General features: G+C 35.1%; 2 protein-coding genes and 1 long non-coding RNA gene across 4 annotated transcripts; 1 reads left to right on the forward strand and 2 right to left on the reverse strand.

Moving 5' to 3' along the window:
• The first annotated feature begins 2,548 nt into the window (after window positions 1-2,548).
• LOC122000586 lies at window positions 2,549-2,916 on the forward strand. Its single transcript, XR_006117179.1, has 2 exons — window positions 2,549-2,641; window positions 2,769-2,916. It is a non-coding gene; the product is annotated as an uncharacterized LOC122000586 (long non-coding RNA).
• Window positions 2,917-4,862: 1,946 nt separating this feature from the next.
• LOC122003075 (VAMP-like protein YKT61) lies at window positions 4,863-8,740 on the reverse strand. Of its 2 annotated transcripts, XM_042558511.1 has the most exons (7): window positions 8,396-8,740; window positions 7,950-8,047; window positions 7,819-7,872; window positions 7,614-7,718; window positions 7,229-7,294; window positions 6,492-6,578; window positions 4,863-5,110 (listed from the first exon to the last, which is right to left on the reverse strand). In XM_042558511.1, exons 1-7 carry the CDS (start codon window positions 8,622-8,624, stop codon window positions 5,060-5,062), a joined length of 690 nt encoding a protein of 229 aa, XP_042414445.1. In that variant the 5' UTR covers window positions 8,625-8,740; the 3' UTR covers window positions 4,863-5,059. The 2 variants fall into 2 exon arrangements, with proteins under 2 accessions (XP_042414445.1, XP_042414446.1); XM_042558512.1 differs by lacking the exon at window positions 7,819-7,872 and having other exon boundaries at window positions 8,396-8,735.
• An 818-nt stretch (window positions 8,741-9,558) lies between these two features.
• LOC122003076 (SWR1 complex subunit 2-like) lies at window positions 9,559-14,561 on the reverse strand. The gene is made up of 11 exons (XM_042558513.1): window positions 14,423-14,561; window positions 13,656-13,725; window positions 13,265-13,336; window positions 13,071-13,114; window positions 12,733-12,982; window positions 11,908-11,983; window positions 11,698-11,817; window positions 11,467-11,535; window positions 11,223-11,265; window positions 10,534-10,599; window positions 9,559-9,934 (listed from the first exon to the last, which is right to left on the reverse strand). The coding sequence occupies exons 1-11, from the start codon at window positions 14,485-14,487 to the stop codon at window positions 9,739-9,741; spliced, it is 1,071 nt and encodes a 356-aa protein (XP_042414447.1). The 5' UTR covers window positions 14,488-14,561; the 3' UTR covers window positions 9,559-9,738.
• Window positions 14,562-22,625: the final 8,064 nt, after the last annotated feature.

Consider the following 22,625-nt stretch of genomic DNA (forward strand, 5'->3'; position numbering starts at 1 on the left):
TTGCTCGAGTTAGATATTCAACAGGACTGTGTGAAATAAGGTGGCAGCCATTCACATAATCAAGGTGTTGTTTGAGCCGATTTTTTAGAAAGAGTATGGACATAAACTCATACCTTTCTTTTCCATCTGTAATATGCATGCTAAACATTATATTATGACATAATAAAAGGATGACTAAAATTTTGTATTCCAATTAACTTTCTGCTGTAGATTAAAAAAAATTGAACACATTATTAGATTATTCTTCATACATTTGTCAACGAGTTCAAATCATGCTTAAACAAAATTCAAACATATTACAATGATAACTTAAGCTTCAAAGAAAGAATGACCATCAATAATTATGTTCAAATCAAATCCATTAGTAATTGACCGAAATAATGATCTCCAGCATAAATCATTCTTACATGTAGTTAAGGATTTGCCAATTTGAAATATAACCTAATCTGCTCTGGTTTTTATAGCTTATTGGGCACAAACACCCTTAAAAAATCTTCAAATGCCCGATGTTATAGACACTCCATTGTTTGAACCGTCCCTACATTACTTATTATGAAAGCATTATTAACTTTACGGGTGTGAAAAATGAATCGGACCCGAAGATTTGATCCTAGTCAATTAAAAAAAACTAGGTTCGGATTAAAAAATTTCGAATTTGGATTGAAGGATTTTTGGATTGAAAATTTTTGGGTCATATATATGGACCCGAGTTGACCTAAATTTAGAGTTTAGTGAATTGTTGGATTAAATTTAATTTTATTTTAAAATTTAACATGTGTTATGTATGTTAATAGATGATAATGATCGAGTATTGTAAGAAAAGTAAAAATATATAGAGAAAATAGAAGAAGAAAAAGTCTATTTGAATAAGATTTTTTGGATTATTCAGATCGGATTTGAATTTATCAGGTTCGGTTTTGGATTTATGGATTTCAGATTGTATTCGGGTTCGAATTCATATTTATGAGTTTAAGGTTGTATTCAAGTTTGGATTCATAATTTTTTTTAAAAAACAAATAAATCCGATGTGATCCATTTAAATTGACACCCTAACTAATATGATACATAATTGATACAATAGGGGGTTTATATCAAACCATTTAAGAAATTATGAATATATATTTAGTGAATAAATGTGATTGAGTATAATATCTAACTGTAGTTTTAAAATATAACGTATTACAATTAAGGGATTTTATTATTATTATTATTATTATTTGGCACATTGATTGTCGTGAAAATGTAGGATTTAATTTAGAGGTAAGTTGTAAATGAATTAAATATTTGTAAATAAATTTTATGTTCATGAACTCATTAAATTAAATAAAAAAAATCAAGTATATATGTTTAATTTGTTATCAACAAATAAATATTTTTAACATAAATTTTACCTATGCAAAAATTATAATTTCTCTAATGACCTTGACGCTAGAGCTAGATTCTTCCCGGTTGAGACTAATATGCATATGGTCGGGTTGAGGCTAATATGCTGAGATATGTAGAGGCTCTTGTTGAGACTAATATGCAGTCTCTGGCTTAGATGTCCTGTTTTGTTTAAGTTGGATGTATGTATCCTACTGACTGATGCCCTGAGTAAAAGAATAGCATCATTTGGCTAATTTATTGGTTGTATAGTTTATCTTGTTCAACTTTTGATCTATATTCTCAATTATGTTTCACATAGTGTATATGATATTTTCAACTTCCATAACCATCTTGCAGCTTTATTTTCCATTATTGCCTTTTCTCATACATTAAATATTCTTCGAATCCCTTTGCTCTTAAATCTCCAAGTTCATCTGGGTTTGGTTCTACTTCTACTTCACTTTTCAACTCACCATTCTCTTCCTCATCGAGTCCATTTGGTCCAACTTCTACAACTTCTTTGTTTGGTGGTTCTAGTAGTTCTACATTTGGTCCAAGTTCATCACCCTCACTTTTTGTGGATCAAGTGCACCTGCTTTTGGCTCTTCAACATCAGTCTTCGGCAATTCATTGGCAGTGTCTAATCCGGCTTTTGGATCTGGCCTGGCATTTGGCAGTGCTCAAGCTTCTGGGCTATTCCAGTCCTCACCTGCTCTTTTTGGCCAAACATCAACACCTTTTCGATATCCAACTAGTGGAACAACTTCTGCCTTTGGATCAAATCTATTTACTCTGTTCAAATTTATTAAAAGGTTACTATGTAAGGACTGTTTTTATTATTATTATTATTATTATTATTATTTTCATTTCTTTATTCATTAAATTGGTAACTCTCCTATAAATCCATGATTCAGTGCTGCTGGCCAGTCCAATGTGGTCACACAACCAGTTCCTGTTGCAAATCCTTTTGGGATGCTTCCTGCAATGCCTCATATGTCAATTGGTCGTGTGGGCTCTACCCCCTCAAATCAGTATGGAATTTCGAGCGTGCCTGTAAGTTTTACTTTATTCAAAATGACAAGTTTAGCTATAATATTGGATGACTAATTATAATGATTGGAACTATCCATTATCATATTCCACTTATGGATTTCTTTGCTGTTAACAGGTTGTTGATAAGCCTAGGAACTCACTGTTACTAGTTCCACGAATTTCCTCTCAGAGAAGGATTAGACTGCCTCCCAGGAAATACTCCCCTAAAACTGATGGCCCAAAGGTGAGAAATTCATACGAGGATAATGTGCTATTTTGCTAATTTGGTTACAAGTTAATGAAGTATAAGCTCCAAAAAAAATTGTCATCATCTTAATAACTCTTCATTTGCAATATCTTTCCATCTGCAGTTGCCCTTTTTTTGCTGATGATGAAACACTTTCCACACCAAAAGCAGATGCACTTTTCATTCCCAGAGAAAATCCTAGGGCTCTGGTTATACGCCCAGTTGAGGAATGGCCTCCTCGAAGTATTATGGAAAAGGGTAGTATTGTGAAAGACAGACCAAACTCAGCCAATGAAAATGGTGAGATTCTTCTTTCTTCATTATCTTATTTTAAGAAAGTGGTTAAAATATTAGTGGCCATGGAATTTTAATGAAATTAGAATCTGTTATGACGAGGTTGAATATACTTTAATGGAATTTTATCATCCGGTCCAGAAGATGAGCGACAGGCTCATCCAGGAGCACTTTGATCCACGCAGAAGGTTTGTGCCGGAGTGCACATGGGCATCGCCGCCAGTCAGCTCGATGGACTCGCCGCTGAGACTGGCACAGCCATGACCGCTGGCCATCCTGGCTACGGTTTGGTATATTTAGTGCTTTCCTCCCTTCAATGCCTAGCTGCTCTGTGTGTGCATGTGTTTTTCCCATCTCATGTAAGCTTGCTGTAGTGATTGCGATGTCTAATCTGCACCAGAATAATTTGTTGGATTATTTATTGGAGGGGCACTTCTCTTTCATTTGGCCTTAGCAGTTTAGGATTCTGGAATCTTGTGGCTCCTTGGTTGTGGATGAATTATTTTTTTTACATGGTACCTGATATTCAACTTAGTCGACCATCAATGTAAATCAAAAAACAGTCACAGTGAAATAGTGAATGATTCATCAGTTAAACGTTCTTAAATCAACTCAACCTTCTTAACGGTCCATTAAAAAAAAAAATATTATACAACTGCATCATTGTCCTGAAGGAGAGCAAAGTCGTCCTCTCGGATGGTTTTAATGGTCACCGCATGAGATGTTATCATCATCATGAAGTCTGGGATTCGTATCTTGACAAAGTCGAAGTAAATATCTCTCTTATGTGCTAATTATTATTCCAAAGACTAATAACCGCTCGCGATTTACCTTCTCCGTATTGATCCTGGGACGGATTGACAGGGACACTGAGGGCGAGTGTATTCACCTTTTGTCACCATGAAGGAGAGCAAAGTGACCCCCTTGAAATGGTCTAATGGCTAACACATGAGGTATTACTATCATGAGATCTGAGAATCAAATTTCGATAAAACCGATATAAATACTTTCCTTATGTGCTAGTCACTATTCCAAAGACTAATATCCACTCTTAATTTACCTCTTCTGTATTAACCCAGAGACATTAGAAAGGAGCGTATTCACTTTTACCACCATGACAAAAAGCAAAATGTCTCTTCATATTTTATTTTTTTAATTTAAATATCCAATTTTTCAACTGAATAATCCCAACTTTATAAAAAAATTTCACCAACCACCAAAATACCGATAAGAAAAGAATTATACTACTAAAATTCAAAACTTAAATTCTTTAATTATCTAATATTCTGGTTCTCAATTGGAAAATTTAGTGTCGCTGTAGATTTTTTTAATAAAAATTAAAAGATATATATATACACATATACATATGTGTTTAAGTGTAATTGTACATTAAAAAATAGTTTTATTATTATTTTAAGAGCCCCAAAAAACCATTTAGACAAGATTTTAAATTTAATAATGATTTACTTGTAAAATAAAAAGACATTATTAAAAGAGAATAACTTGCAGAAAACTGACTCAAACCTCAAATCCAAAAGTCTAAAATTGGCTCAATTTTTTAGTTATTGTTTTCAGGTTTCTAAATTTCTTGAGAACTTTCACTTTCAGGTCGTTTAAATTTTAAGAGAAAAGAAAGTAACTACTTTAAAGCATGAATAAATTAATTATTTTTGTTATTTGTTTATATGTTCAAGAGGTTTAAAAGGGTCAAAATCTAATACCGTCAAAAATTTATTATCAACCCAATAACATAATAAGTAGCCCGAACCAATCCCATCTGATTACCAGGAATGACAATTCATGATAAATAATATAAACATAATTATATATTTTTTATAAAATGACGACGTCATTTTATAAAGAGAAACAGAAAATATTCAACATCTGTGTGTGAGAGAGAAGAGAGCATGATGGGGAGACGAGATGAATGAAATACACAAATGAATTGAGTAACCATCACATTACATGTTAATAAGCATGATTAATTAACAGCGCAAAAAGGACAATGAAAAGGCCAATGACTTGACAATGTTGAGATATATTCAAACTAGTATCTAGACAGAGAGCGAGTGCACGTACATAGAATGAAATTCGAGCTGATCATCTGCTTCTCTGGCAATGTCACAGCATGGTGCAGCATTGGTTGGTTTTCTTGGCTTGTTTGTAGAACATCTTCATATGAACAAATAATACAATAGGATCAAACATATCGGTATGATTATCAGGCTTAAATCAACTCTGTAAGGAGTCAAATGGAACAAGGATTGGAATGAAAACATAACTATGTCTATGTGAAACTGTTGAGGTAGAATGTTCATTCCAAGTGTTAAATTTTGGAATGGATGGATTGTGATTTGGATGACACAAAACTCAGCTAGTGCAGTGAAGTGGAGTGCATTTGCATTCGAGCTTCTTAAGCGGAAAAAGTCAATAAATTAAATGAGTACAAACTACTGTGAGTGGTATACTTTTCATAGTCTGTAGGTCACACAGCTTTTTTTATTTGTCTTGGGGGCCAAAGGATAAGAGAATTGTGCGGCAGGAAGCAGTCATTAGTACAGGCAGAGTGCTCATCATATTCTATCGATAATGAAAAGCATTCTCTTGAGTCCAAATTCAGCTGACCATCAAGGCCTTCAACTTGCCCTTGTAGAGGTCAGTCTGTGGCCTTTGAGTATTTAACAATACCCTCATATGCTACCGTAAAGTACATGTGTGCACGATATAAAGAATGTGTATTAGCAGACCCATGCATGCACATGTTTTTGTTACATTACATACAAAGGTTATCCTACAACCTCTAGGCTAAAAATGTTGTATGTCCAAGAAAGGTTCTAAATGAGTCCGACCAGACATGGAATTCCTCGCTTCCGCCTCACATGCATGTATGAAGCATGTATGCGCGCCCATGTGGGCATAGTAAGATACCAGTATATCCATGACACAAACACATGCATATTACCCTACGACCTTTCTATGTTAAAAACATTGTATGGTCAGGAACAGTTCTAAGATGTGACTCTGACATTTCCACTGCTTGGGATAACTGCTTGAACTCATTGCTAACCAGTAAAGTAAAGTAACTAATGAGCTAAAACATAATTTAATAGCAAACCTATCTTTGTACTTATTTCAAACATATCATAAATAATTATTACAGATATAATTAGATTTATATATATATATATATATATATATATATATATATAGTATATTGGTAATGGGTACATTAATAGAAATATACTTGAAGCATTCTAAATAATTATATTCATGTCTGCCCAATTTTCCAATATATTATTCACCAGCTTTCTTCGAGTATAATAATTACCAGTATTCTGAGTTAGTTCTTGTTAATTGTTGGCCTTTTCTGACACAATCTAAGAAGAATGTGAGGTTTGCTTCCTTACATACATGAGCTCTTGTAAAGCTGAGTGCTAAGTTTGATTTTAAACATGCGTAGTGAACACATACATTATATGGTAAAATGGTGTATCGTACTGAGACATTCAGCCTGAAATTGAACTAATATATAATAAAGCATATTCGAGCTTACTTGTGATGCTGCGCTGAGATCTGAACTCTTCTCAACCAGGCTATCCAACCTTTCTCCTCGAGCGAGCACACTATCAATAGTTTTATGCTGCATGGATTTTCAAAGAAATGCATAACAATCAGTTGTTAGTAAAATGATAACATTTACTACCTTTTTAGGATAAACCATAAAAAAAACGATTTAATATCCATAAGATGTAAGAAAACAAATCAATTCGACAGAAGACTAATACTGCATGTTCCTACAATTTCAATCACATGACAATAAGCAAAGATTTAAAATGAAATAGCAACATTGCGAAGCACGTCCAAACTGCAAATGTGTACATTTCATGAGGAACTATTGTGATGAGCAGTGTAATCATGTAAGCAATGGCAAGATGGATTTCACGGTCTCCTGGTTTAAGTCCAAATGGGAAAGGAAATAAATTATATATTCATCTTGCAGTATCAAATCACATTTTCTACAGCCCATAATCTCGTATGGTGAAGAATGAACCTGAAACATAGGAATTTTTATGATTCCAAGCGGGGAACAGGGAATGATTAAGCAGTCAAAACTCAAATTAGTTCACTATGGCTCCTCTATCGAGGATTTTCTTTTTCTTGTTGTGACTAGTTGAGTAGATAAATGAATACCATAAACATAAGCTTTATCACTTTGCTTTTCTCTTAGAATCATTTAACCAAAATAATGAATTTTCCCAAAACATAAAAAAGTAGCAAGAAAATACTTACAAGGATAATCTTAGTTTCATCAAGGTCCCTCTGAATTTTCAGTAACTTATCAGCCTCTGCAGGATCCTAGTAAAAGGGACAAGAGCAAAGTTATTCATTGAAGTTTATGCTACAAAGATTGAAAAAAGGCAGAATAAAATCGTTGGATTGAAAGCGAGTGGCAAAAGTGTGAGAATAACCTCCAATTGCAAAGAAAGAAATGCTATGTGTAAGATAACTTATCACATTATCAGAGGAATAGGAAACAAAAGACAAACAAAATCATTACTTCAATCAAACAAGATAAGAGGCATCTTGTGCATATCCATAATGTAATTTATTGAAGTTGCCAAACCACACCACATGCTAGACATTGGTGAAAACCAGAATTAAAATAGAGATATACCTGGAATTTTGTCAATGCTTCAGTTAGAAATGACCATGGTTGAGTAGAATCAGTTTGCTGGGCTCTCCAAGACTCACCAAATGTCTTCTGATATTCATCCAGTACCTTGAACATTAACACTTTGTAAGTCAAGTGCAAATAAAAAATTAGAATATCAAATTCATCGAAATTGTAAAGTTAACTAATATTTTGCAGATATATGTACGTGATTCAAGAAGGGAAGGAAGACAGGAACATTGACTGCGGAACCACATAACAGCTGCCTACGCATTGCAAATAAAGCAGAGAGAAGAAAAGGTGTAATATGACCAGCAAAAAACAAAAAATTGGAACTACCGTGTTTAGAAGAGAAAATGCACTTCGAACTGGATAATGATCATCCATGAAAGCCAAAGCGCAAAGGCCATTTCGGTTATAAGAGTGCACCTTGTACTCTGAAACACCGTCAAATAAATACTGAGTTAAACTATTAACCACAATACAACTGAAGAAACCTACCTTCGGAGAGAAAAATGACAACTACAGTATGCTATAGAAGTCAGCCTCCCCAAATTCAGCTAATTGACGGCGAGTATTATGATTAGTTTGATACCATATTGAGAACTTACAGGCAACTAATTTTTCACAAGAACTGGCAAAATTGTATAAAAGAAATAAAAGCATGAATTTGAGGAGACATATGCGCATAATTCGCACGAATTGCTTAAATCGGATAAACGAAGCATAAAATACATCGGACCAATCGGATCCGAACAAAGAAAAGACGAGTTTCGGAAGAGGACCTTCGTGCTGCACGGACTGGCGCTGCCCGGGGGTTGTTCGCTTGGCGACGGTGCGGGAGACAAAGAGGATGAACTCCTTGGCGGCCGACCTCTGGAAGTATCCGAAATGGCTGACGTCGGAGGCGTTGGCGAGGACCACGGGATCCGATGCTCCAGAAGAAGAAGATGAGGAGGTATCGCCGGCGCCGGCGCCGGAGGTTTTTAGGACGAGGAGGGCAGTGATCTTCATCTCCGATCCCGATTGGGAAACCCTAGACGAGGTGAGATCAAATCCGCCCTTCTGCGCTTTTGCCTCGTCGCAGATGAGACTGATATTTTACTACTATAATAATCAGCGAACTTTGACAGATATTTTACTTAAATTATTTATTCTAGAATTTGTGCATTTAATATTTATTACAACCATCATAAGTTCATAACTATTTTTGGCCTCTACAAATTAATTTAAATTATTTTAAAATTTTTAATTAAAAAAAAAGTTTAATTGCCTATCGGATTCGGAGTCATTTAACCAACCGGACCGGACATTAGGGATGTAAATGAGTCAAACGGTTCGCGAGCTATTCGGAGCTCGATTTGATAAAAAGCTCGTTCGAGTTCGTTCGTTTATCTTATCGAGCCGAGCTCGATTTCGAGCTCGACAGTTTTATCGAACCGAGCTTAAGAATATTCAGCTCGTGAACTTGCGAACATGTTCGTTTATAGGCTCGCGAGCCAAAAAAAAATAAACCTTAAAACGAGCCTTAAACCGAGTCAAAAAACGAACTCTAAAACGAACCAAAAAAACGAACTCTAAAACGAGTAAAAAAAACGAACCTTAAAATGAGCTTTAAAGCTCTAAAATGAGTCAAAAATAAGCTCTAAACGAACCCGAACTCGCTTAACGAGTTAGGCTCGTTAACTTTGATAATCGAGTTAATAATGAACCAAGCTCGAACTGTTCGCGAGCTTGATAATTCTAAAATGAGCCGAGCTCGAGACTTGTGATAAAATCTCGATTCGAGCTTGAGCCAAGCTCGAGCCCGAATATAACTTAAACGAGCCGAGCTCGAACAGTATTTTAATTCGGCTCGTTTACATCCCTACTGGACATAGATCCAGGTCCAGTTTTTTCAGTCGGAACGGACGGCCCAAGTCCAGGTTGATAAGACTGCTTAAAAATATATAACCAAATCCACCTGTTGAGTGAGAGTCTGTATTATTTAACTGCTGCAGAAAATTTATGAAACGATTAAACAAAAATTAGTGCTTAGAGTTGGCCTAATTGTAGTTGATCCTGAATACGCATACAAATATACAACCTGAGCTGTACATCTAGTTTTCTTTTGCAAAGATACCGATCCTCAATCTTGATCAAACATATCGAGAGCGGGTATTTTTCGAAATCGAGCTGCTAAGCGCGGATCGGATCGTCCTTTGGTCATGCTAACTTCGGTTCTTTTCCGCTTTGATAGGAATCCTTCGCGGTGTATTGTATCGAACAGGTCTCCCATGTCCATACATTGCAGCTGCTTCTTGGAGGCTTCCTGTTTCAAGAATCTGGGAGAAAAGATTCAAATGAGAACATTGTTGTTGTGAACTGTAAGAAATATGCTTGCATCGGGCAAAGGGAAATGTTTGTGACATGATTGAGTAAGACCCACAAAAGCATTTCTCATGGAGTGATAGAAGTTGGTTGCTAAGCCAGGAAAGAAAATCTATCCATCAAAAGATAAGAAATTGAAGCCAACTTCTATGAAGGAGGCTCTGCGTTATAAACCCAAATTGTTGATTCAAGTTTTGAGGAGGCAACCATCTATTACTAGAGACAATTCCACCCTATGCTCTTTCCTGAATGCGACCACTCAGGAAAGGAAGAAAGTTGCTAAGATTGAGTGATCGATCAAGAGTTGTTCAGGGAAATCAGAATTATACATAGTAGATTGCAATGTCTTTCAAGCAGGCAGATCGATACAACCACAATAGACAGTGAATCGCCACACAAACACAACGGGAAAAGGGCAATCAATTTGTTTGAAAAGATATGAAACTTAAATTCACAAGAAAACTCTTAGTTTTACACCCATATTCGCACACATATTGTCAACAGTTGTTAGTAAGTGTAGGATATGACAAAAATAAATAAAAATAAAAAATACCTCTCACGAATCAATTTGAAGGCCTCTAATGTTGCATATGGTAACCCTGTCTTTGGGTCACGATATCTGCATTTCCAACAAAAAAGTTACAAGAATGTAAAATCAATAAAGTCATAAAGAAAACAGATAAGATGCAGTGATAAATAGTTAGTTCTCACATGCCATGATTATAAGGGCAAAATACAAATTATCCATTTGAGACGAAGCAAATTTCCCTATCTGAGCAGTTTTTCATATTCCACTCCAGAAATTCCACTTCATCATCTTTCTTCTCCTCTTCCTCCTCTCTTATATCATTCCTTTTTTGCCTGTTTCCACACCAAATTCCACCACCAATGGACTAGTCTATCATTCTCCTTTGATCCCTCTGTGTCCCCTATGTCATCTCCATGAACTCTTCCCTATTCATATTCCTCTTCTCCTACACCCTCTCAGTCCCCTACCTACATTTTCTTCGACAGCAAAAGCCATCACCACATGTTCCATCAATGTGAACTGTGGCATAGGCACAGTGAAGTGTAAATTAGGGATAGTTTAGAGCACTTTCAAGATGAAACAACTATTTTGTGTTTTTTCCATAATAAAATCAGTTTGGAGCATTAGATTCTTTCCAAGAGAGAATAAAAAAAAATGACAAAATAATTTATATTTTTCCCAAAAAGAATGGTCATAAGAGTTGGAGGTCATACTTAGCAGGCAATCCAGTCACCACACAAACGGTCTTCTCTGGATCTGCAATGAAAAGTAACATGGTAAACAAAACTAATCATTCATATCCAAAAGTGAGTTGTTAATTAAGACTCCTTAAATGTACCATTTGGAACAAGTGCTGACTATAATATGCTGGGAACAAACAAAAATGTATATAAAAGAAAGATGCAGACTACAAAGAGTAGGCATTGTCTTACAGTGGAAAATTTCCTGTCGACTTACATGAAACTGGTGTTGTAGAAATTTCGTTCTGGAAAGAAGCGCCTTTGATGAATTCTAGATGTGATTCGCCTAACGTACCATATGCGAGCAATCAGAATCAGTAAAAAACATGTCAAATTTCTTGATAACAGTATTTCAAAATATCAGTTCATATAGCCTACAGGAAAAAAGTTGTGTATGCATGCGCACACAGGTACTAGATAATGAGCACAGTTTCAGAAAAAGACATACCATCTCTTGATAAAAATCTAATTTGAGGACCATCATAAACTGCTTTATGTACAACAGCCTTCTTCTTGACCTCTTCTTCCCTTGCTAGGACACGTTCCAAATTTCTCAGGTTCATAATTTCTGGATTAACATTAAACATCACTTCTCAGGAGGCTTCTCTGCAGGTAAAGTTCAAAAATTTTGGATTGCACTTAACAGCAAATTTGTAACCTGTTTGAGCAGCTTCTAGAAGCATCTCCTCTTGTGTCATCCGTTTCTCCTCACCTTCCTTTTTCCTTTTAATTGGCTGCACAAGTGTTTGAATTCAAATAAATTTATAAGTGCCGATAATACACAAGAAAAGCTTTTAATTGGAACTTGCAGAAATAGATAATGTGGTCCACAATTGTGTAAACTTCTGCAGCAAAACCTACTGTTTAAAATGCTCCGTGATTATTGTAAAATAAAGTTACAAAGGTACCCGACAAGAAAATATTAATTGCATTTCTAGAATTAGTTCCATTGATTGCTTGGTTGGGATCTCACAAGAGACTGCATTCTTAAGTCCAAATTTCATTAAGTTCCTTCTGTACTTAGTAACAACTTCCATGGTCTATCTGGCAGCAGAAATATGGCAACTCAAGAAACAAGAGATATTTGAAGTGATAACCAAGTAGCATGCACAATTAATGACAAATACGAATACCACAAGCAGGATTAATTGACCATAGATGATGTTCAGTTGAGAAAAAAAAAATATTACCAACCAAGAATTTAGTAAGACCAGAAGAAATGAGAATCCTTAGAAGGAGCTAAAAGTATTATTCATTCAACTATATAAATAGTGATTTGCACGTTAAGTTGTTATCTATAAAACTTGTCAATCACTCACTTTCTTCAAGAATAATGCTTTTAACAACAAATTAGAACTGACCAAAAGGACACATAGTGCAAAACCAAAAAACAAAAGAACTCTATGCAACTGTTCATTCTTTGCAATTACCTCAAAGACGATGAAGCTTATCTAACAGAGGCCAACATGCAAATATAATCTACCTTCATAGACGCCTGCAATGCTGCACGTATTTCTCTTTCTGCTTGCCTAACAATAACAGCTGTTCTAGTTGATTTTCGCACTGTTCTTTCACCTTCTGCATCATCAGGTAAATCCTGATTTTCAGAAGGGGGAGATTTCTCAGATAATTCATCTTTTGGAGTCGTTTCAAGCTTTGCAAGAACCTTTGTTTTGCTTTTCTTTTTTGGTATTGTCTTCCCAGGGAATATTAGCCGTTTTTTGACAGGTAATCTTTCAAAAAACATAGAAAAGGTATCAGCAAGAGTAGAAAAGGCTAAGTCCTTTAAAATGACTTGTATCTATAAGCTGAAGGCATTACTTGTCTTCTGCAACTACTTCAGTTTCATCATCAGGTTCAGATTCCTGGTGATAGAGGCAAATAAATTGAAGCTTAAAAACATAGAATGACAAGAATTTTGTCAAGTACAAATGTACAATCAACTATTAACAATTCCAAGCTATTACATTAGTAAAACTAAAGCACAAACAAAAGAAAAATAGTATAATTCTCACATCATCAACAAAGTCACTATCAAACTCATCAGCAACTTCGGGCTCTTCTTCATAATTTTCATCATTCTCTTCCTGCAGAGAAGATCACAGATCCTTTAACATCAGTACTATAAAGCATAATGAGATCAATGAAACAGTCGAGCAAAGAGAACCCACATCCAGCTTATCAATAAGACAACAACCAATACATCATGGAGTCTGAAATTAGAGGGCACCTTCACATGAGAATATTTATTAAAATACATATTTTATAGGCAACACAAATTTGGGCAAATGGTAATGAATTTTGGGATAACATCCAGAAAAATCTAATGCATCATTTACAAAGAAAATAAAGATATTGGAGTCAGTTATGCAGATTTCCGAGGAATATAAAAATAACATGTATTACCTCCATAAGAGCATCTTGATTCCAAAATACTTCATCCTGTTCAACCTCTTCATTCAACAATTTTGTCATTCTATAAAACACAAAAGTTAATGTCAAAAAGAAAACTCTGGATTCCGTCAGACCACTAATTAACTAGAACATACATGACTGTAAGAAATAAAAATGAGAACCGAAAAGCAAGATTAGATTTGAGAACAAATAAATTCACAAAGTCTCACTTCAACATTATAGCATAAGAAATGGAGGTCCATACTGAAACCCAAAAATTGCAATTAAAGGGAAATTAAATAGCTTGTATGGGAAAGAATATATGTTACTTCACATGTGCTTGTTGATATAAAAGATAACATGATATTTTCTAGCATACGAAACAACATAGACGAGTATTGGAATGATATAATATGTAACATATTTCCCTTCGTATCGTACTTCACATCTAATATCAGTACAGAGAGGAACTGTGTTTCTTAGGACTAGTACAAAGGTCAATTTTGATCACAATGAACTCCAACATGTTTCCACACAAAATCATGCTCAAGCATTTAAATTTTCCAGAATGCAAAATGATCGGCAATTATTTTTAAAGCATAGTTCCGGCACTGAAACCCTTCATTTGGGGCTTCCCCTCCAATGGAAGTGCAGAAAGGAATCGCTTCTATAGCCCGGAGTAATCATCTGGAACTTGAGCTATAGCAACTAGGGCTAAGAGTATCCAGTAGAGCTGCGGGATCTAGTGAGGGAAATAGAAAATGAGAGAAGACGACCACCTTTTTCCTCTGGTAGCTCGAGAGGAACGATCAAGGAGGACTAGCTCCTCTTCGGAATCCGCCATGGCTGCCTCTCTCTCTCGCTCGTTCGCTAGGAGGAAGAATGAGCGAGAGCGAGAAATTGGACCGGAACGAGTCGGACTGAAAAGATGACGGGTCAATAATGTTTAAAATAAAAAAATAAAAAAAAAAATCTATCTTTCTTAAAAACTAATATTGTCGTTCTTTTTTTTTTTTAACCAGACGGTTGTCATTTAAGATTTTATCCGCTATAAATTATATTATTTAGCATATAAAAATTTTAAAATTAAAAATAAATTTTAAATATGCACAGAGGCATAAAATCTAAGGCATATTAAATTTATCTATATACTAGTCATAACATATAAATGAGTATTCCAGACTCATAAATTAGATATAAGAATATTCACATCAGTTATCTTATATAAAAATTTTATCTTAAATTTTAAATACGTAACTAAAAATGCTCTACATAGACATTTCATTCCCTAAATTTAGATTTGATGAATAATGATTCTTTAAATTTAAGAAATGAATCATATTTCTTTTTAATCTCTCTCTTTTCACTTAATCTTTTCAATCTCTTTCGACTCATTATATAAATATAATAATTAAAAATAGAAAAAATAATAAAAAATAATAAAAAAATATAAAATTTTTAGAATATTTGATGTATATAATGAAAAGTGATTATATAAATTTAATAAAGTATGTCATTTACTCTAAATTTTAGATATAGTAATAGGAAAATTGATGTGGAAGCTCTAATAAGCATGCGTCAAGCTAGATGCACTAATACAACATATTTTTTATATAAAAATTTAATTTAATTTTATATATCAAATACTGTATTTAATCTTAACTAAAAAATTAAAAAAATATATATTTTCTAATGTTGTCGGCTTAAAATATTTATAAAGCTTCTTTATGTTTAGTATTGTAGTATTGTCAATCCTAAAATATAAGAGACAATGCATATTTTTATATAAAAAATAATCAAAAAATTATTAATAAATAATAAAAGTATTTTTAATGGGAAAAGGAAAAAAAAAGAGACAAACTTCAGTAAAATTAGTGAGTAAAGAATCAAAATTCTTAATAAAATACTAGGAAAGGAATCTATATAATTTAAATCATATATTAATTATTATTTTTTTAAGTAAAAGACCGTTATTGGGAAATCAAAATATATATATTTTTAATACTATAACCCAAACTAACTAAACCATACCATAGACCACAGATTTTTTTTTTTTTAACTCTCAATTATACTTATGAGATTTCACCATTAGGATTTATAAATTAAATTCTAATATTAAATATAAAAAATCTTAAATCAAATTAATTTTTAAATTTGCACAAGGTATGCAAACATAAAATCCTTCTAACATTGGGTTGTCGAACACCTAGTGATCAAATTAATTTGAAAATACTAAAACTTAAGATCTATAAGAGCATCCGCAACATTATTAACGTGTGACGCATTAATAACAATATAATATTATATATATATATATAATTTTTTCAATCGGTAGGTTTTTAACAGTGTTCAATTCCTTTAACGTGTTAAATGTTACAGTGCATTTACAATACATCCACGTAGATATTAACGTTAAAATATTAACAGTGATATGGATGTTCTAATTTATTAGAATACCAAATGATTGGAAGATGTTATTTTTGGTTCAAGACATTACAAAATGACAATTCACTAGCCCAACACCTGCCTCCATGAGCCCATCCCCAACCAACATGTTGCTTCAACACATTCATGGAGGCAATTCACTCATGTGTTTCAAAATGGAGGGATCCCCTGGTTTTGTAACGAACGCGCGAGTGAATGCAATAAAATTACAATGCGTACGTCAAAATGAGCAACCGATGAGAGAGGTTAGAGAACCGAGGAGTGTTACGTTGTTAATTACGCTGAGCCAGCAGAGACCGTGGAATTGGGTAAGTGAGCACACCAGGTGAAAGATTAAACGAAGAATTGAAGCATAACAATAACTGCTAGGGTCATTTCAAAAGCTCATGTGGGTACAATCTAGCTGCTTGCTTGATCAAGAGAACAGCAATTGGCAACGATCATAACTGACATATCCTCTAAGCTGGCAGTACTACTAGCTTTGTGAAGGCGCACCACGCTTTGAACAGCTTCCAAATGTCATGCAAACATTGATCTTGAAGCTAGTAATTACTTAATTGTTCAGTCGTCGCTGCCTGAATTTCAAACATTTGCAAGAGGACAACTGGAAAATTTATAGTACATCAAAATGAAAATTGTCTAGAAATACCTTTTCACTAAAATCAAGGCAAGATTGGCACGTCTTCTCAACGGAGAGAAGATATATATTATTCTGTTCATTTATAGATGAAACAACGGTATTGCAAAAGGCAACCTATTGTCACATCTTCTAATATGCAATATTTTATAATGCATATCTAGGAAGCTTGAAGAAAAAATACACATGGATTTGATAATTGAAACATTGGATGGGCCACTGAGTACTCATAAAGTAGTCCTTGCTTCAAGGCCACCTATTTTTAACCGCACATTTCATTATAATTTCAAAGAAAACTAATAAGGATTAGTAAAATTATAGGATATGTCAATGGATGAAGTCTCGACACTTCTTATATTCATGTATGAGACCATTAAAATGATGATTTTTTTTTGAAACATGCTCTTATATTGTTGACTGCTCAAGAGAAATATGATATGAAGGATCTCAAAGACTGTTGTCAAGTTTTTTGACATCATGCAACATTCAAAAATCAAAGTTCTAAGTGAACTTCTTCACAACCGTCTCTCAGATGCTTCATGTTATACTTCTCTTTAGTAATCAACAATGTAAGAACATGCTTCGAGAAATTTTTCATGTTTAATGGTTGATCCTCTTTGAGAGCTTGCGAGATGAAGCGTTGGGCAATGAGAGCCGGTGATAAACTATAACTCTGATGTCGGCGAACAGAGGAGGGCCCGAGAAACTCACAGCGGACCTCACAAGAGCTTAGATACAGGATAATAGATCCGAGAAAATCAAAGCGGATCTATGAACAATGCTTCGCAAAAACGAACTCCGGGGAGGTACCCCCGTGGAAAAGTGAGCTTCGATGAGGAACGTCGTGGATCAGCGAAGGCTCGGCGGTCCAATGGATAATCTCCCCCTCCTGCGCACTATGAGACCAACTAACAAAGCATTAGCGACCTAAGACCGGGGTGGGAATCCCTAGCTAGGCCCTCCGACGCTCAAGTCAGTCTCTCGGAGAAGAAGAAGTACAAAAAAGAAAATGAGATTAGGGTTTGATTCTGATGCAATACGTATGTTTACATACCTAGCTAGTGGAAAGGATTCCTCTTTTTATTCCACCTCATTTAACCTCCAGAGTCATGAGGTGGACCCCAGTTTGTTAAGATTTATTAAGAGATGACATAAGCCGAAACTACATTAATGGTTTAAGAAATTTTTTTCTTACCCCAGATGTACCTTCTTTGTCGTTTAACATATCTGTGGAGACTTCTAGAAGCTATTTGACCGCCAAATTAATTAAGTTGTCATATGATCACATATGGTCCGCCCGTTACACACACTTGGTTAGTCACATAAACTCATTTTATATATATGAGAAATATTTTCTGTTGTACTAATCTCGGTCGATATTCTACACTCGATCGGTTATTTATACTCGACCAGGAATCTACTATTATAAATATGCTAGAAACTGTGCAAGGTTGAAGACCTTTATGCTCGATCTACTTTTCGTGCTCGGCCGGTTTATTGAGCCCGACCGATCATGCCTTATCGACTGAGATTAACGTTAGATGCTACTCGGAATTCCGTTTTGGTTCCCCTGTACAAAAATTTGTACAAGTACAAAACTTTTCCTAGCAACCCATGTGTTCTTCAAAAGTTAAACTTGGATTGCAAACGAAACTTAATATTATTAATCGAAGTTCAACTCATGTGTTTTTCATAATTTAAACCATATTACAGAAGTTGATTAAATATCTATTTCAAGAATTGGCTTCCAGGTCGTTGGCGAGGCACTCAACCTTCTTGCTTATGGGATCATCTACAACTTTCTAGACAAAGCCTTTCAAAGAAATTGAATATTTAAACTCCTTACAGTAAACCTTAGGTTTAACTATAGAGAACTCAATTGAAGCACAAAATTGATAGCCTCTTGTGTTGGTATTTTAGGATTCATACAAAGAAAAATTAAACTAATTTCACTACAGAATAAAAAACTAGTTGTACATTTCTTCATAAACAAAGACCTCTTAATCTTTTGTTGTATTTCTTCGTAGCCTCTTCTGCTATACAAAGAAAACGAGGAGAAGATTTTGAAAAAGGTATTTGACTTCCTAGGTGTAATAAAGGAGGGAATGGAAAGAAAATATAAAATAACATTAGAAATCATAACTTGTTAAAATTCAGAATATACCAACAGACTATGATGTCGATTTACCTTATAGGCAGGCCGGAACTTAGAAATTTGACTAAATTCAAACCCACCCGAATTCATACACAAAGTGTCTTATGTAGCTATTTCTTACACAATCAACTACGTGCTTACACATGCCTTTGCTATCAAGTATACACACGAAACTCTGATATCACTACTAGTAACTTTGTAACCACAATAAGGAAGGGAGAATATTTTGCTCGGTATTGTGGCAGGTAGAAAAATCTATCGTTCAACGGAATCTCATTTCCGTTTATAGACGCCAGATTGTGTTTCCACACTTAAATGGGAGGGGAAATAGAATGCCAGCTTGGGCAAAGAGAAGAGATTTGCCCTATCCTCTAGAGTTTGTGGGGGTTCCCCTCACAAACAAGTGATTGAAAGGGCCTCTCCGACCTAATCTGAGCCAACTCGGCTTGTAGAAGATCCACCTCAGCTTTCTGCCGATCCAGAGTTCGTTGCTGTTGAGATATTAGTAGACCACCCGCATAAGCTTTTCTGTTTAGATCAGTCACCTCTGAGATATGCTGGATCCTTAGATTATCTAGCTCCTCGGTCTTTTGCTTCAAATCCGAGTAGGCTTTGTTCCTCAAAGTCATTTCTGACTGAACCTGTGATTGAGCTGAGAGCAGACGCACCTCTAGTTCTTGTTGAGGGAAACGATGTAAATTTAGGGCTTGCACGACCTTGTGTAAGAATTTCTCCTTCTCGCGTAGTATTTGATCCCAAGGAGGGGGTTCTGAAGCCATGACTCTCGGTAAATCTTAAGAGGAAAGTAAGACTACAAGGGGCAAAGGTGAATGAGGAAGGAAGCAAGAGCACAACTCTATTTAACTTGCCAAAAGAGTCATGAGATCACTGTAGGAGGAGTCATGAGATCACTGTAAAATGAGTCACGGGATCATTGTAAAAAATGTCACAAAACCATTGTAAAAGTTATCACGAGGTCACCACAGAAGGTATCAAGAGGTCAGAAATAGACTTAGGTCTAGTCAGTCGGCTACACCTCCTTCGACTAAACTTGAAGGGGAGGCTAGTGATACGGGTTATGATAAGTGGATCCTTTGTAAGAGAGAAAAAGGGGCAATAAGGACAAGGAAGACTGAAAAGAGCACGATAAGAATATAGTAGGCCACCCAAAAAAAGTGTGGCCAGGTAAGAGTGTTCCTATGTGTTTGGCAAGCAAAGACCGGTCGAACGTAATAGATCTGCCAAGCATATGAGTTTGGCAGGCAAAGACCGACCAAGTGGAAGAGATCGACCGAACGTAGAAGCAGTTAACCTTAAGATGTCCAGAATGTTTATATACGCTCGACGGGTTAAGCTCGGCTGATAAGGTATGATCGGCCGGGCTCGATAGACCGGCCGAGCATAGAGGCATTTAGTCTCGCACGACCCTTAGCATACGGTCGACCGAGGGAAGATCGACCGGGCAATAGTGGTTGTATACGTCCGACTGGTTAATCTCAGTCGATAAGGTATGATCGGTCAGGCTCGACAAACCGGCGGAGCACAGAGGCATTTAGTCTCGCACTACCCTTAGCATACGATCGACTGAGGGAAGATCGACCGGGCAATAGTGGTTGTATACGTCTGACTGGTTAATTGTTAGAATGTATAATAAAAGTCTAACTTTTTGTATAAACATTTATTTTGAAATAAAAATTACATTGGTCAAATGTCTGCATTTAGTTAAATATAGTTGTCCATTTTATTTATATTGTAGACAACATGATATGTGGTGTCTACACAGAAGATCATGTTATCAGTTCCTTATAAATTATAAATAGAAGCTCACAACCAAGATGGATTGGGACAAACCATTGGAATGGTTGTAGTGTAATTTGGTATTAGTTTATCTTGACTATAAAATTACACTAGTACACTATGTGTGTATAGAGCAGGACCATTTGAGGTTGTTCCTTTTATACTGACTGCATAAAAGAACAGAACCTCTGTTATTATGGATGTGCGCACTCTTAATCTCGATATAATAATAAGCACATGTACTTAGTATTTATTTCTTTAATTTATCAAAGGGTGAGATTTATTTGTTAAATCAATAGGCCCGATAAGTTGGGAAATAATATTATTTATATTGTGTGTTATTGATTATAGAAGGAAACTGTGTCCTATTTATTAGGATGATGACATCCCCTTGAGGAGCTCATAAGGATTGTCATGTAAACCCTGCAGGTGGACTTAGTTCCGACATGATAATGAAGTTGAGTGGTACTACTCTTGGAGGTAGATATTAATTAAGTGAGTTGTTAGTAACTCATTTAATTAATGGATATTCGATATCTTAAATATAGGAAAATTAACACACTCATGATAAGAAGGAGCTCATAATGTAATATGAGATTAGTGCGGTAGTTCAATAATAACTCTTTAGTGGTATGAGTTATTATTGATAAACTTGAGTTGAGTGTTCGAGTCGAACACAGGAAACTCAAGCTCATCAGGATGTCAAAACCAATTCCTACTCTAGGTCCCTGTTGTAGCCTCTATGTATAAAGTCTCACATCCACCCAAGTCATCCTTATGGTCGGCCACATCCTTGCTTGGTGCCCAAGCAAGGGGTCGGCCAAGATGGGTTTAAAAGTGAGTTTTTAATTTTTTTAAAACTTTCCTTTTTTAGTCATCTACAATGTTTTAAATTTTAAAAACTTTTTTTTTTTGAAGTCATGCACATGGTTTTAAAAGAGAGTTTTAAATTTAAAAATCATTCCTTTTGTATCCATTTACAATGATTTAAAAGAGAAATTTTATTTTTGTTAAAACTTTCCTTTTTTGTAACCATGATTTAAAAGAAAGGTTTTAATTTTAAAAATCTTTCTTGTTTATAGCCATCTACAATGTTTAAAAAGAGGATTTTTAATTTTAAAATTTTCCTTTTGTAGTCATCCACAATAGGAAATTTAAAAGAAAGATTTTAATTGTTGTTAAAATCTTCCCTTTTTAGCCATTACCAAGGATTATAAAAAAGGATAGATGGTGCCTTAGAGGAAATAATCATCTACACTGTTTCTATTCCTCTTCTATTCTCCTTGTGGTCGACCCCCTCATATTCTTATTCTCCCTTTGCTTTCTCACCTAAGGCCGGCGACATCAAGAGGCTTCAACCATCTTGTGGTCGGCGGGTTGCAAGGAAGAAAGAAGAACAAGAGGTGGTGTTCCTAGCTTTGATCCCTTGGTGGCCGAAAGTCTTGGAAGAAAGAAGGACTTGGATGGTTTTTGCGTCTTGGTAGATCGTCGCCCACACGACGTCCAAAAGGAGGAGAGGAATACAGCATAAGATCAAGAGGTTTTTAAGGTACAAAGAAAAATATAACTAGTTAATTGTTTCCGTTGTGTACTAATTTATTTTTCCTTTGTATGGATCCTGAAGTACCAACACAAAAGGCTAGCGATCTTGTGCTTTGATTGAGTCTCTGTAGTTTAACCTAGGGTTTACTGTAAGGAGTTTAAATATTCAATTTCTTTGAAAGACTTTGACTAGGAAGTGGTAGATGATCTCATACCCAAGAAGGTCGAGTGTCTCGCTAACGACCTGGAAGTCAATCCTCGAAATAGATATTTAATCAACTTCTGTAATATGGTTTAACTTCTGATGAACACATGGGTTGATCTTGAATTAATAATGTTAAATTTCGTTTGCAATCCAAGTTTAACTTCTGAAAAGCACATGGATTGTTAAGAAAAATTTTGTGCT

Source organism: Zingiber officinale, chromosome 7A (genome assembly GCF_018446385.1).
Source record: "Zingiber officinale cultivar Zhangliang chromosome 7A, Zo_v1.1, whole genome shotgun sequence".
Lineage (NCBI taxonomy): Eukaryota > Viridiplantae > Streptophyta > Magnoliopsida > Zingiberales > Zingiberaceae > Zingiber > Zingiber officinale.

Coding starts and splice junctions, on each gene's coding strand:
- LOC122003075 (XM_042558511.1), bottom strand. CDS start 8,624: ATGAAGATCACTGCCCTCCTCGTCCTAAAAACCTCCGGCGCCGGCGCC. Junction 7,719..7,818: donor TCCTTCCCTTCTTGAATCAC/GTACATATATCT, acceptor TTAATGTTCAAG/GTACTGGATGAATATCAGAA. Junction 7,295..7,613: donor AAGCATTGACAAAATTCCAG/GTATATCTCTAT, acceptor CCCTTTTACTAG/GATCCTGCAGAGGCTGATAA.
- LOC122003076 (XM_042558513.1), bottom strand. CDS start 14,487: ATGGCGGATTCCGAAGAGGAGCTAGTCCTCCTTGATCGTTCCTCTCGA. Junction 11,266..11,466: donor TTCTACAACACCAGTTTCAT/GTAAGTCGACAG, acceptor TTTTCATTGCAG/ATCCAGAGAAGACCGTTTGT. Junction 10,600..11,222: donor GTGACTGGATTGCCTGCTAA/GTATGACCTCCA, acceptor TTGGAAATGCAG/ATATCGTGACCCAAAGACAG.